Source organism: Lates calcarifer, linkage group LG14 (genome assembly GCF_001640805.2).
Source record: "Lates calcarifer isolate ASB-BC8 linkage group LG14, TLL_Latcal_v3, whole genome shotgun sequence".
Classification (NCBI taxonomy): Eukaryota; Metazoa; Chordata; class Actinopteri; family Centropomidae; genus Lates; species Lates calcarifer.
Genome location: NC_066846.1, coordinates 11516795 through 11544324, shown reverse-complemented (window position 1 = coordinate 11544324; position 27530 = coordinate 11516795). Strand labels below are relative to the sequence as shown.

Below are 27530 nucleotides of genomic sequence, written 5' to 3'. Positions count from 1 at the left end.
TGATCCTAATATAGTGGTGAATCAGCAAGAGAACATCTGATACATACACACACACACACACACACACACACACACACACACACTGCACATGACCTATGAAAACAGCTGATACAAAAAACCTGGGATTATGTGCCCAAACACTGAACACACACACACACACACACACACACACACAAGGAGTCTGAGAGCTGTCTCCTAACAACAGATACTATCTTTGTCTTTCACTCACCAAGACTGAGAGCGAGACTCAGCGCTAACAGCGTGAGGTCAAAGTTTAACATCAGTGACCAAAGTTTTTTTTCCTGTAGACATTAGGTCAGTTTACAACCCAGAAACACTGAAACAACACACAACATGCCTCATTATGCTGACTTTGAGATGCTATTAACTGTCTACAGTTACTCTGTACAGATGCTGTTTACTGTGAAAAAGTATTCTGGAAACTCTGTTTCAGGATAAATTGCTGGATTTCCAATGGAAGTTTTGCTTTAGGTCTTAAAGACAATTAGCTTGCAGCGAGTATAGCCACAGAGTGCTCATCTATTTGTGTTACTGTACCTGCCTGTGTGGCTGTAATCTAGTTAGAAGTGTTCTGATTATCAGCAATGAGAGTTAAGATCAGGCTATCTTTACGTACTACAAGCTAACTGTCTTTATTTAGTGACAGATCCAATACAAATCTGTAATCTTTACTGTATTATAAAGGGCATAAACAGATGAAATTGACTTTACTTGCTAATTTTATTTTGATGCCTGTAACTAATAAAATATTGCAAATATGATGGTGTTAATCAGCATTTTCACTCACCAACACTCGTGACGTTTTACTGCTTTATGAGACTTCATCCAGATAAACATCCACTCACTCTCACAAAACAGTGATGCAATTATCACTTTCACACAGCAACAAGGTTAATCTGCCAACTCAGCATGTGTGTGTGGTGAAGACCCATTGACCCAGTGTATATCCAGTGTGAAGTCATCACTGGTTGCTGGTCTAAAGTCCATCTGGCTAACAGCCTGAGCCGAACTACTTCATGTAAATGACAGCTCTTATCAGCTATCATGTTGCTCAACACTGACACGCTCAGCGAGAGGAGATGGAAGATAAACTACCGGGTGCGTTAATGTGTGCGAGAGAGACAGCTGAGAGGAGGAAAAGTATGTGCTATCAAATTACAGGCAATTATAGATACATGATGGTTTTATAAGATGAATACAAAGAGCTTTTCTCTTTATATAAGCTAATCTAGTCGGCAGTGGGATGTAAGGGAGGGTAAGCTCAACATCTCCTCTGCAGAAGTGGAGGTTAACCACACTTCCTAGGCAGTTACTTCTCATTTCATGCGTTGTCATTGTTGGATGTGTCAGCAAGATGCAGTTGACAAGTGAGAAAATGCAGATTACTGTTTGTACATTTTAGGGTTTTTTCTCCTTGTTTGACTTGTACTAGACCGAGTGTCGCTTTGCTAATTTGTTCTGGCACAGAGAGGTGCTATATGTAAATTTCTGCTATTGCCACAAAGCCAACGTTAGCATTAACAGCTATTAACTTACTGGTCTAGAGGAAATGCTACACAAGTGTTTTGCCTCTATTACTTCTTCTGAAGTTAGCATGCTAACCAGCTAGCCCCAGCCCAGTCGGCCTGTCTCATCACTTTCCGATTGCGTCCAGACCGTCCTGAAGATCTAGCGCTGCTCAGAGGACGTATGAACCTCTTGACTATGTATGAGTCTTCGTGGAGCCATGAACATTTAGAACAAAATCCACAATCTATTTAAAGTGCACTGTAGATTGTAACAAAACCTTTCAATCATTTTTCAAGCAAAAAGAAGTAAGATGATTTGTAATTCCAGCCTCTTATCATAGAATCTTTGTCACATATCACTATAATTGAACATATTTGGGTTTTGGACTCTTGATTGAAACAGAAAATAAGCATGTGAAGATGTCACCTTGAATTCTACACAAACTATTGACTACCATTAATCGGTTAAAGAAATAATTACCAGAAATGTTATTTTTAAGTCCCCTTATTGAGCACTTATAGTACATAAACATTGATGACACAGGTCATAATACTCTATAGTATATTGTCAACAGTCCTGTGGACAGATAAATGCTGTATGAACAGATAAAATATGTGCTCACAGGACAAACACTTAAAGTGTCTTTTTATCTACTCACAAAATGTTTGTTGTTAATAGTTACATGCTGCTTACAGCTGCTAAATAAGTGTTACCATGACGACAACAGTTAATTGCAAACCTAAAACTAACAGTATAATCTAATACTTGATGTTATGTTTGTTTAGCATCATATTTGAGTAACACATATGCGTTGTATGTTGGTCATATTTAACTATTATAACAAGTATAAAGTCATGAACATTTAGGACAGAAATCTTCTACATGCAGGAGCCAATTATAGCTGATTTTCTTGAATTACATGAACCTAACTTTGTCATATCATTGTCACATGAGCAATTTGACTATGCAGATAAGATGAAAATAAAACGATTTGAATATAAGAAGCCACAATCAGGAGATATAACAGCTCATTCATACTTCATTTCCCCACCGCACATCCCTGCTCTCTGCAAACAGCCACACTTTTACTCACCGGCGATGTCCCACAGCTGCAGCCGCACCACCGTCTTGTGATCCCAGTTGAGCACTTTGAGGGCGAAGTCCACTCCGATCGTGGCCCGGTAATGCTGTGAGAAGACCTGGTGCACGTAGCGCTTTATGATGGACGTTTTACCGACTCCGAGATCTCCGATGACCAACACTTTGAGCAGGCGCTCGTGCTGCATCACTGCTCCGGCTGAGAGCGCAAACGCGTGAAACGGGCGGCACAGTGAGGTCTCCAATTATGGGTTCCGCATGAAAAAGAGTTGCAAAATGCGGAGGGTTTGGCCAATGAGGGCAGGTCTGAAGTCATGAGTGGAGGCAAATAATCAAAATACTTTGTGACACTTGTAATTTTTGCCACCCTAGAGAAAAAATAAGCCCTTTGAGAACTATTTAGTGCTAATTATAGAGACCAAAATAAGATTTCAAGGCAAATTTTACATAAATAAAACTACTAAATCCGCTCTGTAAGCGCCAAAGTTTGCAATTTAAGATGTAATTACAAAAAAAGTTACTTTCAAAACAAATACTAAACGCTCATTGGCACTAAAGACACTAAAGACTCAGTTTACAGGACGCACAACAACAGTCTGTGACTACACTGCACTTCTGGTTGTCCATTAGCATTGTTACCGTCCCGTTTCGTGTCTCAGTCAGCTCCGTGCAAAACTCCGCGTCGTCAAGTGAAAAAAAAAGAAGAAACGTGGCAGAGTCAAAGAGAAGAAAACAACCGAAGACTGACAACGACGTGTAGTGATGTTTTTAGCCTGCGGTGTGTGTGCACATCTCCTCCCGCTGTTTGGTCCGCTGCCATGTCCTCAGAGGACAAACTGCGAGAGGGAGACTCTTGACAACAGTTTGTGCTAGAGCTTCATGTGTGGATGACCACGCCCCCGTACAGTGTGAGTGTATGTGTGTGTGTGTGTGTGTGTGTGTGTGTAGTCATATGAGCTTTTAGTGTTTTTATCCAGAGTCATGCTGTTTAATGTGTTTCCTCATTTGTTAGTGTATTTTCATACATTAAAACATTGTATTGATTGAATCAGTGTTTTATTGTTTTGATTTTCTTCTGTTTTCTGAGGGAAAGTGTTTTGTTGTTTTGTTTTGTTTGTGTGTGTGTTGCTGGAGTCATTCCTATGTTCCCCAGTTCCTATGTTCCCTTGGTCGTATGTGCCCTGGGTTCTATGTTCCCCAGTTCTACATAAGTGCTCTCCCAGGGACGTATGTTCCCAGGGCATGGTGTTCCCAAGGTCCTATGTTCCCCTGCTCTATACAGCACATACTGGAAAGATTCCCCACTTCATGGGCTACTGTGGGAACTGATCAAAGGGGTTTTCTGTTCCCAGCAGTGGGGAACAGAAATGGCTCTCAATAGGCCTAACCCTGAGGGAACACACCAAACGGGTGAGGGTTGTTGTGTTTATATTGCTGTTTTGAAGCCTTGTTCCAATAAAAAGGATAATGTTCATGAAATATTTGAAGTTGAAACAGGTCAAATTTTACCCAAACACAACAGGAGGGTTAATGTGTGCTAACGATGCTGCGAGCATGGATTTGCTCCCTTGTAGTTTCATAACAGAATAAAACTCTTTTGATTAAATTTGATTTAATTATTCTATTACTTCTATTTGCTTCTTTTAGACTTGCTCTGTTTAAATGTTCTTATTTCTGTCTTTTCTTGTTTCTTTTGGACTGTGTAAAACATTTTAATTTCATTTGTGTATGAAAAGTGCTATATATAAATAAACTTACATAGGCATGAAATGCACCGAAGGTGGTAACAATAACAGAAACATATGAAAATATAACAGTGAAGCTCATAAGGAACTGCTATGTCGCTCTTTGCCTGTGCACTTTTCTTCCTCGTGATGTACAGGAGAATTCTGTTTTTGCCACATTATTACATAATTTAATTTTCCTCCTGATGCAAGCCACATGGAAGACATGAAATGATGAAGCAGGTGACAAACAGGACAGCATCTCCAACGGCAACGACACAGGAAGTGGTAATATAGATACAACAACTGAAAAACATAGATTCTAAAACTTACCTGTGTTCCTTTGAAGAGTCTTCCCTTTAGTAAAACAACATTTTCACCAGGAGCAGGAGCCATGTTGAAAATCCTCAGCGTGGTTTGTGGAGCACGAGAGTGACGCTCTCCTGATGTCGACCCAGAACAGAAAGATAAAAATTAGTCTCAATAACCGAAAGATCGCAAAGAAATCTTGTTTCCAGGAAAGGTTATAAGAACTGTTTACTGTTCTACATTTGGACAAACTTTGTCTTAACAACTTGAAATATCTGTCCACCTGATAGAAATCTTCTAATTATTAAGACAAGTGAGGACTGATTTATTTTTATAATTCCTGCCTGAAGCTCAGAGACGACTAGGTGCTGTTTCTGTTGTTTTTATCTTTCTTGTTAATTTAAACTCTGGGTTTCAGTGTCTACTGACAATAAAACCTCAAGAATAGTAACAACAATAATAAAAAACACACTTAAATGTAGAAACAGACACAGCTCCTTACTACATGTGTAAAAAACTACATCTCCCACCCTGCAGAGCGTCCACTTCCGTGGTTGCGCACTGATACCTGCGCACATGGCCAGCGCAGTGTGTGTGTATGTGTGCGTGCAGCCTGTCTCTTATTGCAGTAACTGTGCAGGATGATTACTCTTGAAATAAACATCACAGACTAAACAAACTTAAACGCTAAAATTATTTTCATAAACTGGAGCTTCTCTCTACTCAGTAGAGTGATTTTCATACAGAGCTAGGCTGTTTCTGATTTCTGCTTTTTAGGCTACTTAAAGATACTGTAACATATCCAGGCTCTTGTCACTTGCAGCTATCTTGTCCCCAAAATCACACAGCAGACATTTATATTCCTTATTCCACCATTTTAGGATATAGTGACAAAGTTTTGTTCAATATAAATACTATCCACATACGCCATTCATATAATACAATCCACAATATCCACATTGTCCATTTACTACAATGGTTTATCTATTAATTTCTCTCTCCCCCTGAAATCTGAGCTTCTCGCCTTCAGTGTTGCGCCTCTGCTCGGTCCTTTACGGTAGTGGTACTGATGCGGGATGAGTCAGGCTATATGATGCTGCTGCTCCTGCTGCCATTTCATCAGCAGCGCAAACCCACAAACACACACAACAAACACAGAAATGATACCGCGGGATTCCCCTCTGACAGCGAGCATCCTGCCCTCATAAACATCTACGCTCGTCGGTGTCGAAAGAGGGAACGGAGCCTTTTCTCGTGGTTTATTCGTGGCTCCTCCTGAAAGCGCAGATCCGTTTTTTTTTTACAGTGCACCTGCTCTGCTGTGCGTTTTTTCTCCCATTTTCAGCTCTCGATCGGGCCTGACATTAACAAGGAAATCAGCCCCGACTCCAGCAGGGGCCTAACCGTACACCAGCCCTCTGCCACCGCGAAGGTTTAAGGGACAAACATCGACTCCCGGAGGCTTTGTCGCTGTTGTCGCCGCGTCCTGAAGGATCGATCCTCCAGCCAGACTTGTCGGTGCCATGGAGCCCACATCAGCCTGGTCCTGAGCAGCGTGAGAAGAGCAACCATCCCGGCCTAAAGTCCACTCCGCTCCTGCTCCAAGTAGGCGTTTATATTCAGTTTATTTATCATGGCATGAAGCCTGAAAGCGGCTTCAATAAAGAAAGCACGACAGGCCTCTTCTTTTCTGTCGTGATGTGCATTGATCTAATAATAGCCTGCGATAAAAACAACCTGCTATAAGTGGGCCTATATGAAGCTAAAGTCCATCCAAAGCTTAACTGACTCTCTACAACATGAATATGAATTAAAACATCACAGCAGTAAAAACTCCCATCATCACAAAACGACCACAAACACACCACACACTGATCGGCTACTACAGGAAAAAAAGTCACAACAACAACATTTAAATTTGAGATGTGTCAGGTCTTTGAGGCTGATCCGTGTGTAAATGTTGGACATCAGATATGCTGTGGTGTCCCTCCAAATTACCCCCCCACCCCCCCCCAAAAAAGCATCCGGTGTGAGGGAACCATAAGGCTGCTATTCACCGGGGATTCGGCCACTAATGTTTGCATACCGACCGAGCTACGCAACCCGACTCCACAAGAGACCCGCAGGGGGTGATGGGAGGCTGCATGCATGTGTCTGGCTCCCTGCCCTGCCCCGTGGCCTGGTCAGAGATGTGTGTGTGTGTGTGTGTGTGTGTGTGTACGGGCCATGCATGAACTAGTTTTGCTCCTTTTCTTTTCTATTCACAGACAAAGAAATGGACAGAATCCTGTACAGTGACATGTTAGAACAAAACAGACATTCAAAGTGACTTGTTTGGGATTTGGGGCATCTAGTGCTGAGTTCAAAGCCCTGTCAACACAGTCACAGATGTAAAGCAGATGAAAACTCAGCTGAGGTCTCCAGAGACAGAAAACAGAAGCTGAAACATGTCAACAGTTCAAAATCAAAGTAGGAAAAGATGTTAAGTGTGAAGGTGACAAACACTGTTAAATGTGTTTATTTCAACTGTTAAATATGTTTTATGTTAAACCTGTTAATCATTAATGTGAGGTCAGTATAGATAATCAATATTCACTGCTTTCCTTTGGTGCATTTAAGATCAATTCCGCTGGTTTGACTCCCTGAGGTTGATTATTACATGCAGATTTGACCTCAGTAATAACATCTGATGATTCAAAGGTGTTTTAGGAGTTAATTTAATCAATGGTACAATGTTAGATTTTTAATGCTGTGATGTTAATTTGTTCTCTGCTGTGAAGTAAAGAAACTTATTCTGTGTTAAACCCAGAGCTGGAGTAAATATTCAGAGGCTTTACTTCAGTGAAAGTACAAAAGTATTATGTGCAAAATGCAATGTGACCGCATTCAGATCATTATAGCTTAATCGTTAATAAAACACAGGATCGAAACAATAAACAAGGAGTTAATTAAAACTGATTTTGAACGTGGAACAATGAGAGGTTTCTGTGGTGTAATACTAGTTTGTTCTTTTGTATTAAGTAAAGTGGTGGGGGAGGTACAAAGACTTTTTTTACTTAACACGCCTTGATATTCTTACATATTTCTCCCACCTCCTAACTACAGTCATTGTAAAGCAGACTGAAGTTTTCTTCATGTTTCTAGACAAATATTTTGAAGCACTTTAGCAAAATATCAAACTAAAGTAAAAGTACTCACAATGCATTATCACAGAAGATGCTTTAACATTTTACATATTTTACTGTATTACAGCAGCTAGCAGAAGCTGTAAGAAAAAATATATTCTAAAGGTTTACCATTTTTTGTAACAGCAGTAAGTGACTTTGGAAAAGCTGTAGAAGTAGGAAGTGGATATAGTGAGTAAGTAGATGTACTTAGTTACCTCTCAGCACTGGCTGTATCATAACTAACCGCAGAAATGTGTCAGAGTTATGTCATAGAAAAGAAATGCAGAAAAACGCTGAGTAAGAAAAGCACTCTGCCTCCAGGGTTTACTGTAGCTCTTATTATTTGGAAGGTCACACAGTCAGATGCCAAAGCCTGGTATCAAAAAGGGCATTACAGCCAATAATCCAAAAAGCAGGCTTATTAAAACATCAATTCACGCCATCAAGTGACTGGAAAAGCATAAGAGGATTTTCTCTTATATCTCGTGGTTTTAATTGAATCACGCACTGAATACAACGAAGCATAGTTATATGTGTGTGTGTTTGAGGGGAGGGGGACGTGTGGGCAGAAAGCCAATTAAAGGTCATATTTCAGTGATTGAATAAAGGGCGAGTTAGTCGAGGAATATGCATTGTTTTCATATATTTTCTCCCCTGTGATTTCTCAGTGAAAAATAAAGTCAGAAAATATAATCTTACAATCTATAAAGTTATTACTGAGTGTCCAAAGGCTTTATCTTGATGTGTAGTAATATCATAGAGGGGTAAACATCACTGCTGACATCCCTGTAGGCAGTAGTGGACAGTAACTACAGTACATTTACTCAACTACTGTACACTTTTGAGTGTATACTTTACATGCACATTTCCATTTTATAATACTTTATACGTGTGCTTCATGCTTCTGCTACCCCAAATTTCAGAGGGACATCTTGTACTTAGCTGGAGATAATTAGCTAAGGTAAAACCCTTAGCACCAGGGTGCTTCAATTTGCATCAAAAATAGCTCTTATCCTTGGAGTCACAACTCAGTCAAATTTGAACCCACACACATGATACACGTATTTTTAGATTCGGTGTGACTTACACTTCCTGAGGATGTCGATGCTGTCGATGTTCGTTCCGAGTAAACGTCCATAAATCATCTTAGAAATCACAGGGACGCTCGTTACAAACTCAGAACCTGCCTGAGAATCATCATGTTTTTAAGTTTTCTTTCGTCTCAAAGTAATACGGTGATAACTGTCTCTACATCCATGGGTACACTGCAAACGGGAAGTGCTTGTAGTTAATTCGGCATACTATATATCCACTTTGCCAAATGTTTAAAACTATGAGCTTAGAAAGGTTGTAGCCTACAGCTAAGTTGAATTTATTTCAGCACTGTACTTCCTGTTTACGCTCCCAAAGTGTCATGGGAACTGTAGTTCCAAAACTTAGAGGACGATAGAAATGAGTAAGCCATAGAATAATAAATCCACCGTCAGTATTTTTGTGTTGTGTCATTAATACTTTTTAATCTGTTGTGTATATATAGCCTATTATATAAATAGGATATTACAAAAAAAAAAGAATAATAGGAATAATCTATTGTTGATTGTTTTCTCCTTCTCTCACTTTCTCTCACTCTCTCTTTCTCTCGCACGCGCCTCTCCACCGCTCACACCGCTACAGACAGACCGACCCCGCAGACCGGCAGAGCGACAGACAGGCACGGCCAAGTCATGGAGGCGATATGGCTCTATCAGTTCCGGCTGATCGTCATCGGGGACTCCACGGTGGGCAAGTCGTGTCTGATCCGGCGGTTCACGGAGGGCCGCTTCGCCCAGGTGTCGGACCCCACCGTCGGCGTGGATTTCTTCTCCCGGCTGGTGGAGATCGAGCCCGGGAAGCGGATCAAGCTGCAGATCTGGGACACCGCGGGTCAGGAGCGCTTCAGGTGAGCACAGACGGGCGCGTGAGAAAGTTCTATTCCTGTAACATTATTATTATTTATCGTAATAATAATGTTTTTTATTGTAATAATGTGTGGAGCTCCAGAATGAGCGTGTGGTGAAGTAGTCTGTTTTCCACCTCCTGCATTTTTATAGTTTTATAGGGAATGTTATGTCTGCAGGAAATAGAGTTTATTGTAATTTATTGGAGTTAATATGCCATAAGTGCCCACAGTGCAACTCTATAGTGATAAATTGCGAGGTAATACATGGTTATTTATGGTATTTATTTGCTGTGGAAGTGAGTTATTAAGTTCTTTAAGTAAAAGTAGCAAAACCATACTGTAAAAAATACTCATCTACAAGTAAAAAACTACATTTTAAGTAAAAGTGTTATTAGCAGAATGTATTTCAAGGATGAGGTCAGTGTCGTATTGTTATAGATCTACTAAATTAATGTAGCAGGTTGAAGTGGAGGTAATGTAAATCAGTTCACATGCTGCAGGAGCAGTTTAATCTATAAAATGTGTCACATTTATTGAGATAAAAATAATGTTTTGTGATATATGAATGTTTATAATATACAGTAGTTGTCAGATAAAAATGTTAGTTAAATTCCACCACTTGTTATTGTGTAATATTTCAATACAGTGACACTGAAGGGGTAAAACAAAAAGTGTTTTGTTTACACTCATGGGATTTGAAGGTGTTTCCCTTTGTACAGCTTTTCAGGCAGTGAAACAACTTGAAAATAACTTCACATCTGCTGTCTCTGCAGGTCAAAAGGTCATTTTTGCACATCAGGAGGTCATGAATTTGTCTGTATGTTCCCCCCAAAAAGCAGCTTTTATCTGGAGTATAGACAGGAAGAAGAATTGCACAGGCAGCAAAAGAGAAACTCCAGTGTCATCAGCTGAAAACATGTCATGTTATTGGCCTTACGACTGGCAGGTGATCTCTGGGAAATGCAGTGCAGAAACACCACAGCTATGGTCAGTTAGCATCACAGATGTCCTCAGTATGAACAAAAACAAGGAATTTGTGGTTTACTACTTTAATTGGAAACTGAAACACAGCCATGGTTTTTTCCCTGTATCAAACCAGCTGCTTTCACAGAACTGTTAGTGGGAAGGCCTGCAGCTGACCTCTGACCTCTTTGTTGGAGGGCAGAGAGTGAAAATCTCTCCTAGAAATCAATAACATACCACATTATTCCAAGATTAGAAAGATTAGATATCTGATCAATAGCTGACACCACACAGAAAGTAAAGAACCACCACTGTAGTAAATTTGTAAATGTAGCCAGACAAAATGTAAAATGTCTTTAAAGACATAAATGAATGATGCATTTGTCAGGGAAGTGCTCATAATTTAAGGACACAGCCTGGAGGTCTTAAAACTTGAATCGCTACAATGAACTAATTTGTTTTCCTGCAAAACAAAACAGGAATAGCTGTTATTCAAATGAGGTTTTAAGGTGATACAAGCAGGAGGAACGACCTGAGGGGTTGTTTCTAACGAGTAAACACCTTCGAGTGTTCTTATACCTGAAATTCAAAGTGTGTATTTCAGTATCGCAGGTGATTCAGCCTCGAGGACAAACCTGTTTTAACTCTAACGTGGTTCAGTTTATTGCTGTTTTGTGTTGATGATATGTTAAAGAAAACTTGAGACGTTAAAACACAGCTGGGGAAAAAAGAATATCTCACAGGCTCAAAATGCATCTTGCACACACACATTCATCTGTACTCATCATCTTGACAGAAGGGGACTGGTCTCACCTGTCAGCACGATTACCGTCTCCATGGCAACTGTGACACATCCCTCGGAGACTGAAGGACGAATCAGAACATTTTTTTTTAACCCATCCATGATACAAAACACAGAGGAGGCCATTTTGATGAGAAGCAAAATCGTTTTTTACAAATAAGTGTGCGATCCAATCACCTCTCTCTTTTAAAGCTTATGACTGGAATTCAAGAGTCACCTTGTGTAGGAAGAGAAGCACTTATCCTCTGTTTCATTTCTTTTCTAAAGACTTGATAGATGACATATCCACCATTTAGAGAAAAGTGGAATCTGTGCTGTCTTTATGTTTTTTTAAATTGTGGTAAACTTAAACATAAGTCAAGTCCAATGTATTGATTCTAAAAATTTGCATCTTACAGCAAAAGGGAAAAAAATCACCTCACAAATTTGTATTGTTTTCTTGACATTAGCAGTTTGATTTACTGTGATTGTTTCAAGATACTTACATTTATTTCCGGATACGACAACATACCCTCAATAGAAAAGTCACTGTTAACTGTTGAAGACTATATTTTCAAGCATATGATTTGACATGAACACAATATTCATGATCCCATTTACTTCATTTAATTTGGTTGGAATGTAAACAAAATGAAAAACAAAGGTCCACTAGCCACATTTCATTGTCTTTATTCAGTTCAGTTGAGATGCTTGCTAGCATTGCGTAATTTGACCTTTGAGTTTATATTATTTTATTACACATACAGTCTCTAAAGGTCAAGAATGAACATCTGTGCTTAAATTGATTCGGTGTTTCCTGCAGCCGATCGAGTACTGAGGATTAACCTGTTGTTCCTTTAAGGCCTTAAATGGTTAACACAAGGATTTTAGCCAGAATTTGTCATGTTGTAACTCTTGAGTTGCTATTTTTGGATTTTTTGGATGTGATATTAATGTAGTGGCACAAATTGTTGAGTTTAAGCCCTCACATAGTATCCTTCAATAGGTCCTTTAAGGTTGCCTTATTGCATACAGACGTTGTTAGATATTTTGGGATTTTGTGACAGTCATCGGTTTTTGCCTGATGGTTGCTTTTTCCTGTTCCTGTAAAGAGGACGAGTGTTGTCTCTACTGACGACGCAGATCTCGTCTTAGTCACTGTTGTTTCATCTGTGTGGTCCTTCCGTCCGTCCTTCCATAAATATATGCATACATGTGTGTTTGTGTGTGTCAAATCAAATGAATCACTTGCTGGTTCTCTTTTTTTTTTGCCACCTACTCCTCCTCTCTTACTGTGTACCTCTGTTGACTAATCCTCCCTTTATTCCTTGTTCTTGACGCGTCTCTCTTTCTGTCTTTACCTCAAACCTGTAATTTTCCTTCCCATTATATTTATGTCGACGTTCTCTCTCCGAGGATACTGTGGCAAGACAGACGCCTCATAATAGGGTTGGTGTGTGTTTGTGTATGTGTGGGATGTCAAATCTTGTCAAAATCTAGCAGCACTCCGCCCAGTCGGACTGCAGTGTCGAAGTAGTTATGTAAAAACCAACCCCACGATTATACTTTCCACTCGGGCTCAGCTGATATTGATTTTAAAAGGCTGATATTGATATTATTGTATTAAAGTTGCCACTGGATGTGTAGTTGTTAATCATAGATAACTGGTGTGTTAGCAGAGCTGATATATTCCATTTCATTTCCAGTTTAAATTAATCAAGATGCTGTTAAAAATGCATGAAAAATCTAGTGATTTAAATCAGAAATTGGTTAACCAAAGCTATGGCTGCAAATGAATTAAGAGCACGTCCTATAATACTTCCTGTTATATTATGCCTGTGTGCTAATTCTGTTTTTTAGTTATTCTGATATTCAGTGATGGGTTTTTTGCCTTTGGTAAAGTCTGCAGAAAATGGGTAATTTGTCGCTGCATGAAGCCAAACAATTTTGCTGCTTAAATGATCAAAACAAACAAAGTTCAGCACAATAACAAGTAAAACAGGCCAGCTTCTCATTTTAGGCATAATTTTTCATACCCAGCTATCTCCAACATCCTCTCTCCAGTTAATTTGTTCTCAACTTCTCAGCTCCTCCACCTGACACCTCTGTCACTTCTGCCTTTCTCCTTCTTTCTCACCTCCTCTCATCGGTTTCTCTCTCTCTGATTAGCTTCTCCCCTGGATTCATCTCTCATTCCCCATTTCACTGATTGTGGCTGACTCTCTGTCTATTTATCCTGAAATAAGATAATAGTCTCTGCCTTTCAAAAACCAAAAACGTAAAAGCAACGTAAAAGTGCAGGGAATGGATTTCTGTGTCTTTGTCAGCTGTCATGGACGCTGCAAATGTTTGTTTGTCTTGTTTGCAAATGTCTTGTTTGAGACAAGGAGTATTTTGCAGTGAAATAACAGTATCTTTCTTTGTCTCTCTTAAAATACTAACTAGTGCCTACAAAGATAATCAAGGATGCTAACCTTTGCTAGCCCTCAGTCTTTTTTAGCATGGTATCACGTATGATACAAGTGCATATTTACAGCTGCTTTTACCAGGTTCTCCGTTAAAATGAATCCACTGGAAACGTTCAAAAGTCAGCCACAGACAGCATTTTCAATGACATCATGAATCTAACGTGAGATTAATTCGCTAGTTAACTAAAGCTAGCGTGTAATCTGCTAGTGACATTTGTTGTTTTAGTTGACAAATTGGAAACTGGTCAGAAATGAGAAGTTGCTTTCTGTCTATGTCTGAAATCAGTTCCTTGTGCAAAGACTTGCAAAGCTTTTAGAGTTGTAAATCTGCCACCATTATCAACGAAAAGGGAAAATTTGACAGTGTTAGCGACAGTAACAGTTGACGCTTTCTTCTCTTCTTCCCGGCAAATTAAGTGCCCTAATCATAATCTTTACGTCCTCTGCAGGTCCATCACCAGGGCTTACTACCGTAACTCTGTGGGCGGGCTCCTCCTGTTTGACATCACCAATCGTCGCTCCTTCCAGAACGTCCACGATTGGCTGGAGGAGGCTCGAAGCCACGTCCAACCCCACAGCATTGTCTTCCTATTGGTCGGCCACAAGTGTGACCTGGAGGCGCAGCGCCAGGTGTGTATGGTATAAAACTGAACTGAAATATGGACCTAACAACTCCTTATGAGGTTGTGATGTGTCGAAATTAGTTGCTGGTGATGATGGCTCTTTTGAATGTTACGTAATATACAAATTATCAAAGTGTGCAGTTTTAAAAATAACGTTTTGTTCACATTTAGATCAGCACACATTTGGATCAGAAGCAAGTTGTCAGTGTTTGTTTAATTCTCTTGGGTCAGCTGGCAGACAGAAAGCAAAAATATCACCATACACTGCAAAGCACTCTGCACAACCGTGTCTACACTCATTATTTGATTAAAATCAAATAAAACAGGAAATTATGTAAGGTTTCCCATCTTAGCCACTTCATTCTGATCTTGATCTACTTACTCTCATCACTTACTGCAGACGGCTAATTTTCTTGCTGCTTAGCTGGCAGCATCTCAGAAATATAAGTGAAGTGACTCAGTGTGTAATCTGTTTTATTTCAAATCTGTGTTATTTCATCATAAACAAAATGCAGAGGTACTATTTAGCAATTCTAGACATACATTTAGTAAACGTATCATTGCACTGGTCGTTTTATCTCTATGTTCAGTCTACTGCCCACTACCAAATCTAAACATCCGTAAATAAAGGGTTGTCATGTGTAAGTTGTCATGTGTCAAGTAGTAGGTTACATATTGGATCAACCAAAATACAGTAGAAAGGGCTTTGGTTTTTATTGGCCTTTATTCATGACACTGTAGCCCAATCTATTAGAGAATAGCAGTCTAAAAATACACTTAGCAATTGCAGGCCTTATGAAGACATAGATTACATTTTGTGTTATTTTACTGTGACCCAGGAAATTATTTTAATTTTAGTTGTCATCTAAAGCAAAAAACTTGAGTTGTGGATTCAAGCAGGTTGAACAGCTGGTTTTTGTTTGTTTGCTAGTAATGTAGCCAGCAGGCAAAACTAATATTGTCTAAACACAGTCAGAAGTATCAGGAGGTAAATAAATTCTCTGCTGTTAATAACTGCATAGCCATCCACAAAGTGTTGCAGATTCTTTTGAGCCCTATAAGGAGGGATTTATAGTTGTGTGTTATGGGATTGTGGCAGGGAATTGACTCAAAGTGTGGTCTGATGATAAATACATCTAATGTTGCAAAGGTGATATCAAAAGAAAAAATCTGATGATGAACTATAAATCCTGAAACATAGGACTGCCAAGCCTTTACATCAAGTATAAACACAACTTCACCCAGGAACCATGGTAGAAGAATTAAGTTTAGACCCTGTTTCCTGGACCCAGAAAAGTCTGCTGTACTATCTCATACCTTGGGAACTATTAGGTTATGTTGTTGAAAATTGCATCTCAAACAAAGCTGTTGTTTAAATCAGTAGTCTAACAATTTTTTTTCACAGTCATTGAGATGCAGTAAAGACACAAACAGAATTTCCCCCAAGGTATGATTCAAACTGAAGTTGTCTTGGCCTTCGCACTAATGAATTCTAGAGAGGTTTACAAGAGGTTGGATCAGTAGCAGAAAAGTAGTGCTCCATCTGACCCAGCTACGAGTCATGCTTTGCAACGTTGAGCTAAACATTCTCACATGGCTTGGTGCACTTTGCATTCTGTGATGCACATGAATGAAATCAATAGCTGCTAGCCAGAGAATGTATGTATAAAACAAAGTATGTTGCTTTCTTGATATTTGATCAGAGAGGACCTTCTTCAAGACTTTCTGATATGGATTTAAGACCTCAGAACATCTACGGTGGTTCACAGAGAATGTGTTACATCTACTAGCTATTGACTGCTCAGTTTCCACATTGGGCAGTTTAATCTTATCTCATTTGATCTTCTAGGTGACCCGCCAGGAGGCAGAAAAGCTGGCAGGAGCGTATGGGATGCGCTACATCGAGACGTCGGCCCGTGATGCCATCAATGTGGAGCACGCCTTCACTGAGCTGACCAGGGATATCTTTGCCTTGGTGCGGTCCGGCGACATCACAATCCAGGAGGGCTGGGAAGGCGTGAAGAGCGGGTTCGTCCCCAATGTGGTTCACTCCTCCGAAGAGGTGACCAAGAGTGACCGCCGCTGTCTCTGCTGATCTGGAAAGAGTTTTGAACGATGGGACTGAAGGGGAGGGAAGGATTCAAAGGGGAGTGGCTGACGGACTGAGATGTCGGCCCTCTGACTGAAACTGTCGGCAACTCCTGTTTTTCTTTCTTCAGACTGAATACTGGAGGGGATGTTTGAGGAATTTCAATGAAAAGGCTGGTAGAAGGCAGCAACGAACACCTCAATCACTGGTGGATAGCTGAAGGGTTGCGCCTATTTCTAAGTTTTATTTTTCGGAGAGGAAGGATCACAGATGCTCATTTACTTGTGAGGGCTCCCATGATTCAATTCTTTTAGTTTTGTTGTGGGCTTCTTGCCTGAGAATGCCTCCTTGAAAGTCTGAGAAAGGCCTTAGAGAGAGGATCCATTTTGGTTCTTTACCAAAATGAGATAACGCTCTTGACTCATGTCATCTTTCTTTCTCCCATTATCTCCTCCTTCACCTCTCCTCCCACTACTTCTTAACCTCTTCCTCTCCTCCAATATGCAATTACATGATCACATACAAGACGATCATTTTACGTTGGTGTCCAACATCCTCCTAGCACATATCATTCAGAATATTTTAGTCAGCACCCTTAGATTAAACCTCCCTTGTTAGCAAGAATTGTGTTTCTCTTTTGCTGACATCTCACTCCACATTCCACCATCAGAGCTCAATGGAGGAGTCCTGGAGGTCCTAAATTTAACAAGGGATAACAGATTTCCTTCCCAGAGGCTTTATTTTGTTGCCAGAGACCATATTATTTCTCTGTGGAATAAGTTAGGCCTCCAGTGAGCTCAATGACATTGACAATATGGATATATCCACTATCATTCTGCTAAACACCACACTAAAACAAAACACTGTCACCCATCCAGTTCCTAATGGACTCCTTAAGCAGGAAGAGACAACGTGTACAGCTTAACTGACTGAGGTGGACTTGGATGGACTGCCCTTACCTGGGGACTTGTTAAGGGCTAATAGGAACGCTGAAGCCCAGAAAGTACCTTTATATCCAAGTCCACCTTAACTTTGGGGATTCATTTGGGACATTTGAGGGGTGCAAATAAGCAAACTGGAGATCAATTATTTGAAAGCAAACAGACAGGGACCAGACCACGCAGAGGAAAACTCGATGAACGGACTCCACAATAGAACCACATTACCCACAATGCACGCATACGGACAGAACTGTACCACAACATAGTCAGGCAAAGAGGGTGCAATTGGCAGGCGTTAAATCATCCCAACACAGATACAGGCACAGGGACACAACAAGGTTAAATTTTGTTTAGAGCAAGTGGTTTACATGCCTTTTTTTGTGTGTGTATTCAAGTGTAACATCACATCAAACTTAAAGTTTCAGTTTAATGCATTCCAGTGTTACAGGTGGCATGATGGCGTTAAAATGGCACTGAATCAGCACTCAACAGTGCAAGAAAAGTTTGGGAAATTTTCTTTATTCGCTTTCTGGTAGATGAGAAATTAAATGAGAAGATCAACACCACTCTCGTGTCTGTACACTAAATATGAAGCTACCTCCAGCAGCCTGTTAGCTTAGCGCAAAGACTGAGGATACGGGGAAACAGCTAGCTGGGCTATCTGCGCAGTTCCAATGGAGCTACTGTTCCTGTTTGGCACAAAACCCATGCTAAAATGATGAATTGTTCATGAATGTTGGATATAACTGTTTAATTAGTGAGCTTTAGAGTGGGATTTTGTTACTGCTGGACAGAGCCAAGCTAGCTGTTAGCTAGCTAGTAGCAGTCTTTTCACTAAGCTGTGCTAACCAGTTGCATTGCTCGTCTAGGTGTATAAATTAACATATTTCCAACTCCCTTAAAATGCGCATTTAATTTATTGTTAGATTATTATTCCAAACTGGGTGGTAGACTATGGATATGTGCAGCAGGGTCAATCAGACTCATCTGCTGGTTGTTTAACACCAGTAATCTACTACATATTCTTATGAAATCAACATTTTACCAAATATATGAATCTGTTAACCCTGACATAAACAGTATATTTGGCTGTATTTGCTATAATTCAATAAATAAGTGTCATTCAGACATTGAGAATGAACAGAATGACTGTTGTAGCAGTTAAATGTACCTTAAATTACCAGCCATAATTACCTGGATGGCTTGGTCTGCATCTAAAAATTTATTTTAAGTGTTTTCTCCTCCCTCTCTCAATATGAAGAAATTATTTGTCTGATTGAGATACAACTGGAAATGAAGGAAAAGATGTGATTTTTATTGAGGACTTTTTAAAAACCCTATGATCACAACACAGATTATTTATTTTTAAGATGTACTCATCCAATAGTCATTACAGTACTCTGTAGAGCAGCAAGGAATACTGTAAGTGCTTCATTTGCTCACACTGTATGCCTTCTTTTCACATTTCCAAAGAGTTTTGTGTGTGTCATTTTATTTTTACATGAATGTATCTGTAGGGGAAGAGGTGAGATTTTACACTCAGTTGTCGTATAAGAAATGTGTGAATTAGAAACATTTCCAGTAAAAGCAGCACACCCTTTTCACCTCAAAAAGCTTTGCTGATGAGACTTGATAGGAAATTATTCTAATGATAGTCCATTTCCACAGCTATACATGCTGCATTATTCTTTACTGAAGTGAGTGAAATGCTGTTGCTAGACAGAAAAGATCGATCTGCAAAAATTCTCATAGGAATTAAAAAGTTCTCCCTGATGCCTTTGTGTTTTTGATGGTTATGTTTTTATCCTGCAACAGCTTATATTTTGTTCCTCTGACTTGCTGTATCATCAGCGGTGCTTTCTACTGAGGCACTTTTACATGTTCCCAAGTGGCTGTCATGGAGTAGACAGTTCAGAAGTGTTAAAGTCTGTGTGGGTTGGTGTGGATGCAGTCTCCAGTGTGTGCAGCTCCTCCTTGCCTGCAAAGACTTCTTCTCCAGATGTCAGCCAGCTGGTAGATCTGCTGAACTGAACAGCGTCTATGTTCTTTCAACATAAAGCTTGTCACATCTAACTAATTTCAAAATGTTGCCAAAGATTGGAGGAGTTTTAAAAATGTTGGCAGTTTATTGTTAAAAAGAACATATCTTCTTGTCACAAAACCTAAAAGGATAGATTTTGAAAGTAAAATAGCTAAATCAGTCCTAAACCTGATGATAGTAAATGGACAGGACTGGGTCACCATTCAGCTGATTCCAGTAAAACACAATTCAATCAGTGTGTGAAATAAGCAGCCAGCAATTAAACACTAAAGATGTCCTGCTTTCCTAGAAGCCCAATCAGTTGCTAATGGTCTAGAAGTGGCTGTTAATGTTTTTGACCTCACTTGACACTGCAGACTGTGAGTAAAGCAAATTTGTTTCTTCCCTGGACTCTAGGAAGTTACATGACATTACTGAACTTGGAGGCAGCATTTTTGGCTGAATATGCTGTCCACTTTGTCAAGTCTGTCCCTTTTTTTTGATCTGAGGCTTGGCTTGGTGCAAATAAAGACATGAACATTCAGAGTTGCTGACAAAGTCACCTCAGGACCCATGAAGGAATCAAGGAAGGGCACTTTGAAGGGAACTGTTGGTATGATGGAAAGTAAGTTTCATGTTTGACAGCAAAGCAATCAGCTTTTTGGCCCATGTCCAGAGAAACGTACAGGGTGATTTACTGGCACTGAGCACTTCTCTGCCAGTATCCTTGGCAGTGTTTGGTTTCACTAAGGCTGCTTTCGCACAGAATACATAACACTGCTGGACTCGCTTCCACTGTCAGTAAAGTGGTTGCTATCAGTACAGCTGCAACCACAGACAGGCAGAAAATAGGTTTCTGTTGCAATACAACTTTATACTCAAAGGAATAGTTCAGCATTTTGAGAACTACACTTATTCGCTGTACTGCACTTTTACTCGCTCTTATCTCACTTGCTAAATCTGTGTAAAAACCAAAATGTGATAATGTATATTATTATGCTAAGCTAAGTTAACCAGCTGTAGTTGTATAGCTACTGTGCAGATTACCCCGTTTGTACCTCAAATGTACTAGCGTTAGCTTTACATTTGTATCACAGAGCAAAACATGCATTCCTCTGAAAGACAATTACCCAGTCATGTTTGAAAAAGAAGTTTAAAAAGACTTCCTGCAGTTCTGAAGGTGTTATAATGTTATGCTGCATGATAAGGAGATTTTTAACCCATTATCTTAACTGCAACTCGTGCATGTTTTCTATCCAGGTAACCACCAGCATCTTTGTTCACTTTAGGAAACACAACTGACTAAAAATAGAAATGGGCTAAAAATTGGTTTTATCATTCAGTGGATGGAAGCTTTTCAGGCTTCTAGAAATGCATGCTTTGCTCTGTGACTCAAATATAACGCTAATGCTAATACAGGAGATGTATAGACTGGGGCTAATATGGACAGCAAGTATGAAACTACAGCCAGTTTACTTTGCTTAGTTTGGCATAAATATTGAAAATAAGGGTAAACAGCGAGCCTGGTTGTATCTAAAGTTGATGAAATCCCCCGTTAGCACCTGTAAAACTCACAGATGAGAGATAACGCCCTGTAAAAGCACAGCGTATTGTTTTTACACTTTGGTTTTGTACGGATGAAACAAATGAACATGTTATTTAATGAGTTTTAAGTAGATTTAGTCACATTTGGACAGTGCCAGGCTAGCTATTTCCAGTATTTGTGTTATGCTAAGCTAACCAGCTACTGCATGTTGCTTCATACGCACAAACAAGAGAGTGGTATTGATTTTTTCTAACTAGCGACAAGAAAACAATAAGCAAATTGTTGAAAATGTTGGCATATTCTTTTAAATTCTACCTTTTTTTTGTATCTGTAATGGATGGTGATTTAACCTATCCACCTACCGCCAAAATTTGGAGGTAAAATGGTGGATATGTGTCAGCCCTGTATTCAAAAGCATGTATCTGTTGGGTGATGACTATTTCCTGCCCTCAGTGTGTCCCTTCATCCCAGAGGAACCGTGGTACAACAACAATCTTTCACTTGTTCTTTTCAACCCTGTTGAGCTGTACAGTATACTGTATATCACCATCTTTAATCCTGCTGGGTTAAAGCAGACAGTCTCTCTTCCTCTGCTCTAGTTATCTATCAATGAACTGTACTAAAAAAATAAAATGTGACTGGAAAATAAACATATTCTCACTGCTATTTATTACATAAGATGGTTGCTCTTTTGGTCTTAGGTTGCTTACACATTAATGCATCAGTATTAACAATCTATTATCATGTAAAATAATCTGTCACAGAGCATGCAGCACACCAGTATGTGCAGGATCTCTGCCCACACTTGCAGCGCTGCAACAACATCAGCTGTCAGAAGCCTACAGAGCCACACAGTGGCTCAGTGGTGATACTGCAGCCCTCAGCAACACAGTCACGGTCACATGAACCTGATAATTGTTGCTGTGTGGAGTTTCTCCGTGTCGGTGTGAGTTTGTTTCGGTGTCCTCCCACACTCCCAATTTGGACAATAAAATGTTTTAACTGTATTTCTAACATTTGACAAATTCCTTCTGAAATTAGAGTTATAAGGCAGACAATGTGGATTAGTTGACCATGGCACAAATACAGAAATAAATACATACAAGTCAAGACACAGAAAACATTATTTATCTATTGACCATTAATCTACTTATTTATATTTTTTGGATTAGCTCGATTACAGTAATTATTTATTTCTTGAGTCTTGTAAGGACACTTGTTTGTAAAAAAACAACCATTTGACTGTTTTATACTTTATTTAATCAAATAATTGTTCAATCATATTTTCTATAAACATTGTTAATTGTCTAAATGTTGTTTCAAAGCCTATCATGAATAAAATTCTGGTGGAAAAATAATAAATATTGTATTGTGGTCATAGCTAAAGGTGGCAACACTACCACTTTTTCACCATCTGAAGCGAAACCACAGATAGAGTTATGACAAAACCCAGAAATGGTGTGAGGACCAGAGTTTATCCGCTGTAGCTGGTGATGTGCAGTGTTCGTGCTTTGACTGAGGGTTTATTTGATAGCTGCTGTTTACCCTTGTTCTTAAAATTTGCGGTCAGTTTTATGAGGTGACAATATTTATACTGCAGGCTCAGAAGAATTTCTAAACGTTACGGTAATTCCCGTTGTTATTTCCAGACAGACATGAATGAATGAAGTGCTTTATAATTATTTCCTTGACATTTGTGGTCCGTCAAACTGTACATCTTCAAACTGCAGCCATGTAAATTGATGTTATGCAATTATGTGCTGTTCAAAAGGAATGAAGGGACTTCTTTGTGTCCACAATTGACAGTTGTGTTCCTTTTGCTCTGTATAACTCTCTCCAAACATCTTTTCTACCTTGTCTATGAGAAGTTCTCATCAGAAAATAAACAACACACAGAGAACCAGGTCAAGGTCTCGTCTCTTTGCCCAAATGTTCTTCTTTTACTTCATTCATTGTTTAATGAGTACAGTGAGAGACAAATAAATACAGACAGAGCAGCGGCAAAAAGGAGAGGAGGTGAAAGAGGAGCGTAAGGAGAGGAAGAGATGGGCAAGTGTGGAAAGTCAAAGGACGGAGGAGGACGACAGTGAATCCTTCCGAACTCCTAAAAGTCCTGAAGTGAAAACCAGAGCCACAAGGCAGAGCTAGTTTTATTCTGTATTCTTCTTCTGTTGTAGATCTTTGCCATCCTACAAGCCTGATTCTACGGAGTTTAATGGCAACTGTGTTTTTACAATAACTCAAGTAAAAGTCCCACATGTGAACGTTGTTGTAGGCTGAGAAAAAAAGCCAGAAGTGTCAGGTCTGTAAGGAGGAGGAAGACTGCAGGTAGGAAAAGACGATGCAAGAGAACCCTCACTCATAATCTGCCGGAAAATAACAGGAACATACTGAAATCATTAAAAAGAATACAAAATTGCCTTGTTGCCTTTGTTTTTTTTGTTAGTTTTTACTTGAAAAAATACTTTAAAAAGTAACAAATCAACAGAAAACAGTAGTGGTGGAAGTCTTGAGCTTGACTGGATAGAAGACATATTTAAAATCCAACAAAAAATCGTGATGTGCACTTGATTTAACCGGCTTTACGTATGGCACCCACACACCAAGTCTCCAAAACAATCTCAGAGTTAAATCAAGCGCACCACAACTTTTGGAAATATTTCAAACATGCCCTCTATCTGTCGAGCACTAGGTCGAACATATACATGACTTAGGAGACGGGGGTCTGTTTTTTTTTCTTCTTTTGACTAAAGAGAGGATAGTTAGCAGAAGGAGGATGTGGACACTGTCTCTTCGATATTAAGACTTGTCTGCTGATTTGAGGAGGTTTTCTTTGCTCCTTCTCTTGACGTCCCAGTTGTAGACTCGTGCCATGTCTGAGGAGAGCGGTGAGTTAAGGAACAACAACAGCTGGTCATACCAAGGGCAGCATTTCAATTTTATATTGTACTTAAGTTGGAAATGTATTTGAAGGTTCCAGTTTTTGTTGGAGTTCTGTCTGTTCCTGTTTGAATTGTGACTCTGGACTTAATTTTTTTGACCAGTTATGTTATTAAAGTGATTAAAAGATGAAAAACTAGATTCTTAAATATAAGGTCACATCTTTTTCTACATGAAATAGTTGAAATGAGTTTTTCTTTACTGCCCTGAGCGAAATAGAAACAGTAATTCTAGCTTCAATCCTACGTGATTCCAGAGGATTCAGATTTGATAACTGAGCTCTGTTCCTGTGTTTCAAGAAAACAGCCACCAGATGTCGCCATTTCTGACTTATCAAATGCTCCAAAACTGTGAACCATTTTCAACTTCGCTGCCTCATAACGATTCCGTGCTTCTGAAAGGTTTGTTTCACCATGTTTTCTGTAACACGAGCCCAACCTGACTGGGTTTACACAGTGGAAGGATACTGACTTCGATGGTGGTGAACTGGTCTCGCAGGAAATCCAGATCCTCCACGAGTGTCTCTAGGTTACGAGATGCTGTGGACAGGTTCTTCTCTAGGAGAGCTTGGGCTTCGTCAATGTCGTACTCTAACATGACGTTGGCCTTTGTGGGGAAAAATGTTGGAGGGGTGGCGTGGGATGAAGTGATATGAGGAGAACTTAAGTACTGCAGCAACAGCACATATACATGACTGGTATAAAAACTGGAAAGTTTAACATGTCCGGGAAGTTTTTTTTCTCCCCAAAATGAGGTCAAGACGACAACAAACCTGTTCTGTTCCTTAAGTAACAGTAACTTTTTAACTTCTTGTTTTACTATTTTATCTGTCTGTATCTTGCTCTGAGGCATAGTTTTAAGATTGTTTTAATTTCATCATCTTAAGTGAGATCCGATCACAAGTGTTCACTCGTGCCGCATGTTAATGTTCGGTGTGAACTGACACACTTAGAGCTGTCCACCTGTGATCAGATCACCCGAGACGCATGTTAACACCAGGTACCAACAGAGCTGAAGCTTTACTTACCCCTAACCATAGGCAGACTTTGTCAGTGGGCGGCACTGAGGCCTTGCAGTAAACATTGTCAGCCAATAGGAAGTGTGTCTCCATGGGCTCTGTGGTTTCCTGGGGAAACAAAAAAGTGTAGCAAACTTTGTCAAAACGCCTCTATTATCAAATTTTCAATCACAATACAGTTATAGGTTTTATACTTTCTGACTCACCTACAGAGGAACTTAAATATTAACTTATACTAAATATTTAAGATCAACAGATAATAACTTTATATTGTGATGTGCTCTATAATATATAAATAAATAAAAAAATAAATGTGGATGTGCTTGGGTTGAAATTATAAGTTCTGTTAAACAGTTAGCTTGTACACCTTCAGTTTATGTACTCAGCCATGGGAATAATTCCTTCTGTGGACAAACCTACAAATGAATGAATATTTGTATTTTCATGGTCATTTTTATAATTCAGACACACGTATGCCCACTGCAAAATTACACTCATGTCACACAAGTTTAGTACAAGGCAGCTTTACAGATTAACAGATTACAGCCCATTTTTCACAACATCTCAAAGAAAGTCCACAAAAACCTCACACACCTTCTTCTTCTGCATGTGTCGTAGGATTTCTAGCGTCTGTGTGATTTGTGGGATCTGGTTTTTCAACCTAAAGAGGAAAAAGAGAAATTACAAGATTTAGTCAAGGCAGGAAAGATAAGTAAGGTTTTATTGTTATGTCGCTGAGTGGATTGTGGATGTTATTATGGAGTGTGTGTTTGGTGTGTGTACAGAAGGAAATTCTCTAGGAAAAAGGAAACGTGACAAAACGCAGAATTATAACTAATAACTAACAGTGATTATAAAAGCCCTATTTGCGCCATAATGTGGGCTGTGAAAACTGTCATCATGTGTCCAGTAGTGTGTGTGTTACCTGAGTTTCTTCTGAGACAGGTTGAGCTCCATGTATTTATATTTCTGGTACTGTTCATCCAGCCTCCTCAGCGCTGCATCTGCCGTCTCGTTGCCGGGCTGCTTCATAAAAGAGTCGACGTCCTCCTGAAAAATCCAGCAGAGGAGAAAACAAAGAGTGAGCCAAGACACTAGACGGCACAGAATTTATTGAGGGCGATAAATTGGCAAATATGCATTCAACACTCAATATTTCCAAAGGATCCCTCAAATTGGCTTTTAAAGAATTATGACCAAAGGATCCCAAAGGAAGTTTCAGTGCTCCATGTTACAGCAGCTGCTTTACATAAATCACTAAAAGAATGGTAGACAACAAAACAGTGCAATAAAAAGCGAAATTATACATAAATAGACAAAGTATAAAACTAAATTTAAATCTTAAGAAAAAGCAGAAGCTAAAGCCAGACACATGGCAATACTAATGTAGATATTAATGCTTCTGCCATATATTATAGATATTAGAAAATTAAATATTGCCACATTTTTTAACATGTTTTGGATGATTAATGGATAAAAATAAAAAGAAGATTAATAGCTAATGAAATTAATTATCAGCTGCAGTCTTGAACTGAGCCGAATCTCTGCTTAAAAACGTTTTTAAACGTCCCTATGGGCTGTGGGCAATTACAGCAGGCATCTTGTATTATTAATAAAGAAAAGAGCTGGAATCCATACAGAGTTTCAGCCATAAATACGATAATTACATGAGTTTTTGAGCTCTTTGTCAACTAGGAAGAGACCTGACAACCAACATGTGCTTGTTTAAATGTTTGTATTTATTCGCTTTAGGTGTAAACCCCAGTCTGTACTCACTACCTTATAAATCATGTGATTAATTATGTATTCAGAGCTATTCTGTGTCTTTTACAGTTGTTTTAATTCGATAAAATGAATGGAGGAGGAGCTGGAAGGCAGCTAACGCTACTTTAAACGTCTCTAAGAGATGCGGGAGCAAAGCAGCTGCTAGCTAATGTGTAGCGAGATTAAAATACGTTAAAAATTACGAAATATGTTGAAGTAAGAGGCAGCTGGTGCACCGACTGTCTGTAATGTCCATAGATGGAGATGAGCAGCCGCCCAGCCCACACACACACACACACACACACACACATATATAGACCAGGATTAACTGTTAGCTCGCAGCTAGCATGACGCGCCCACACACCGGCTACAGCCACAAAAGCTGCGTTTTCAGATGCCTAATCCCGCCGTGGACATGCGACACGGTGAGAGGTGTCGGGGTTTACGCACCACAAACGCCGCTTCAGGGATCCCGAGGTGCTTTTTCTTTGTCGCCTGAACGGCATTGCTGTTGTCTATGGTCGCTGCCATCTTGGAGAGAGGCTGCCGCTTCCTTCCTCACGCTCAAGACCGAGCGTGTGAAAAGGAGGGCGGAGGCTCTGCTGCCACC

The 27530-nt window shown here is 39.6% G+C and overlaps 3 protein-coding genes across 3 annotated transcripts in view; 1 reads left to right on the top strand and 2 right to left on the bottom strand.

The window, feature by feature from the left end:
* Positions 1-9244, bottom strand: part of zgc:162171 (uncharacterized protein LOC565931 homolog) — a 15246-nt gene extending 6002 nt beyond the window's left edge. The window contains exons 1-2 of the mRNA XM_051075469.1: positions 8916-9244; positions 2624-4795 (exon numbers count right to left, since the gene is read on the bottom strand). Coding sequence (XP_050931426.1) covers positions 2624-2816 — 193 coding nt within the window. The 5' untranslated portion in view covers positions 2817-4795; positions 8916-9244. The remainder of the gene's footprint in view (positions 1-2623; positions 4796-8915) is intronic.
* On the top strand, positions 5717-23740 carry LOC108890733 (ras-related protein Rab-39B). The gene is made up of 4 exons (XM_018687724.2): positions 5717-6266; positions 9503-9767; positions 14429-14609; positions 16452-23740. Exons 2-4 carry the CDS (start codon positions 9553-9555, stop codon positions 16695-16697), a joined length of 642 nt encoding a protein of 213 aa, XP_018543240.1. The 5' UTR covers positions 5717-6266; positions 9503-9552; the 3' UTR covers positions 16698-23740.
* vbp1 (von Hippel-Lindau binding protein 1) lies at positions 23104-27530 on the bottom strand. Its single transcript, XM_018687726.2, has 6 exons — positions 27371-27530; positions 26082-26206; positions 25751-25817; positions 25166-25264; positions 24606-24744; positions 23104-24074 (listed from the first exon to the last, which is right to left on the bottom strand). Exons 1-6 carry the CDS (start codon positions 27449-27451, stop codon positions 23998-24000), a joined length of 588 nt encoding a protein of 195 aa, XP_018543242.1. The 5' UTR covers positions 27452-27530; the 3' UTR covers positions 23104-23997.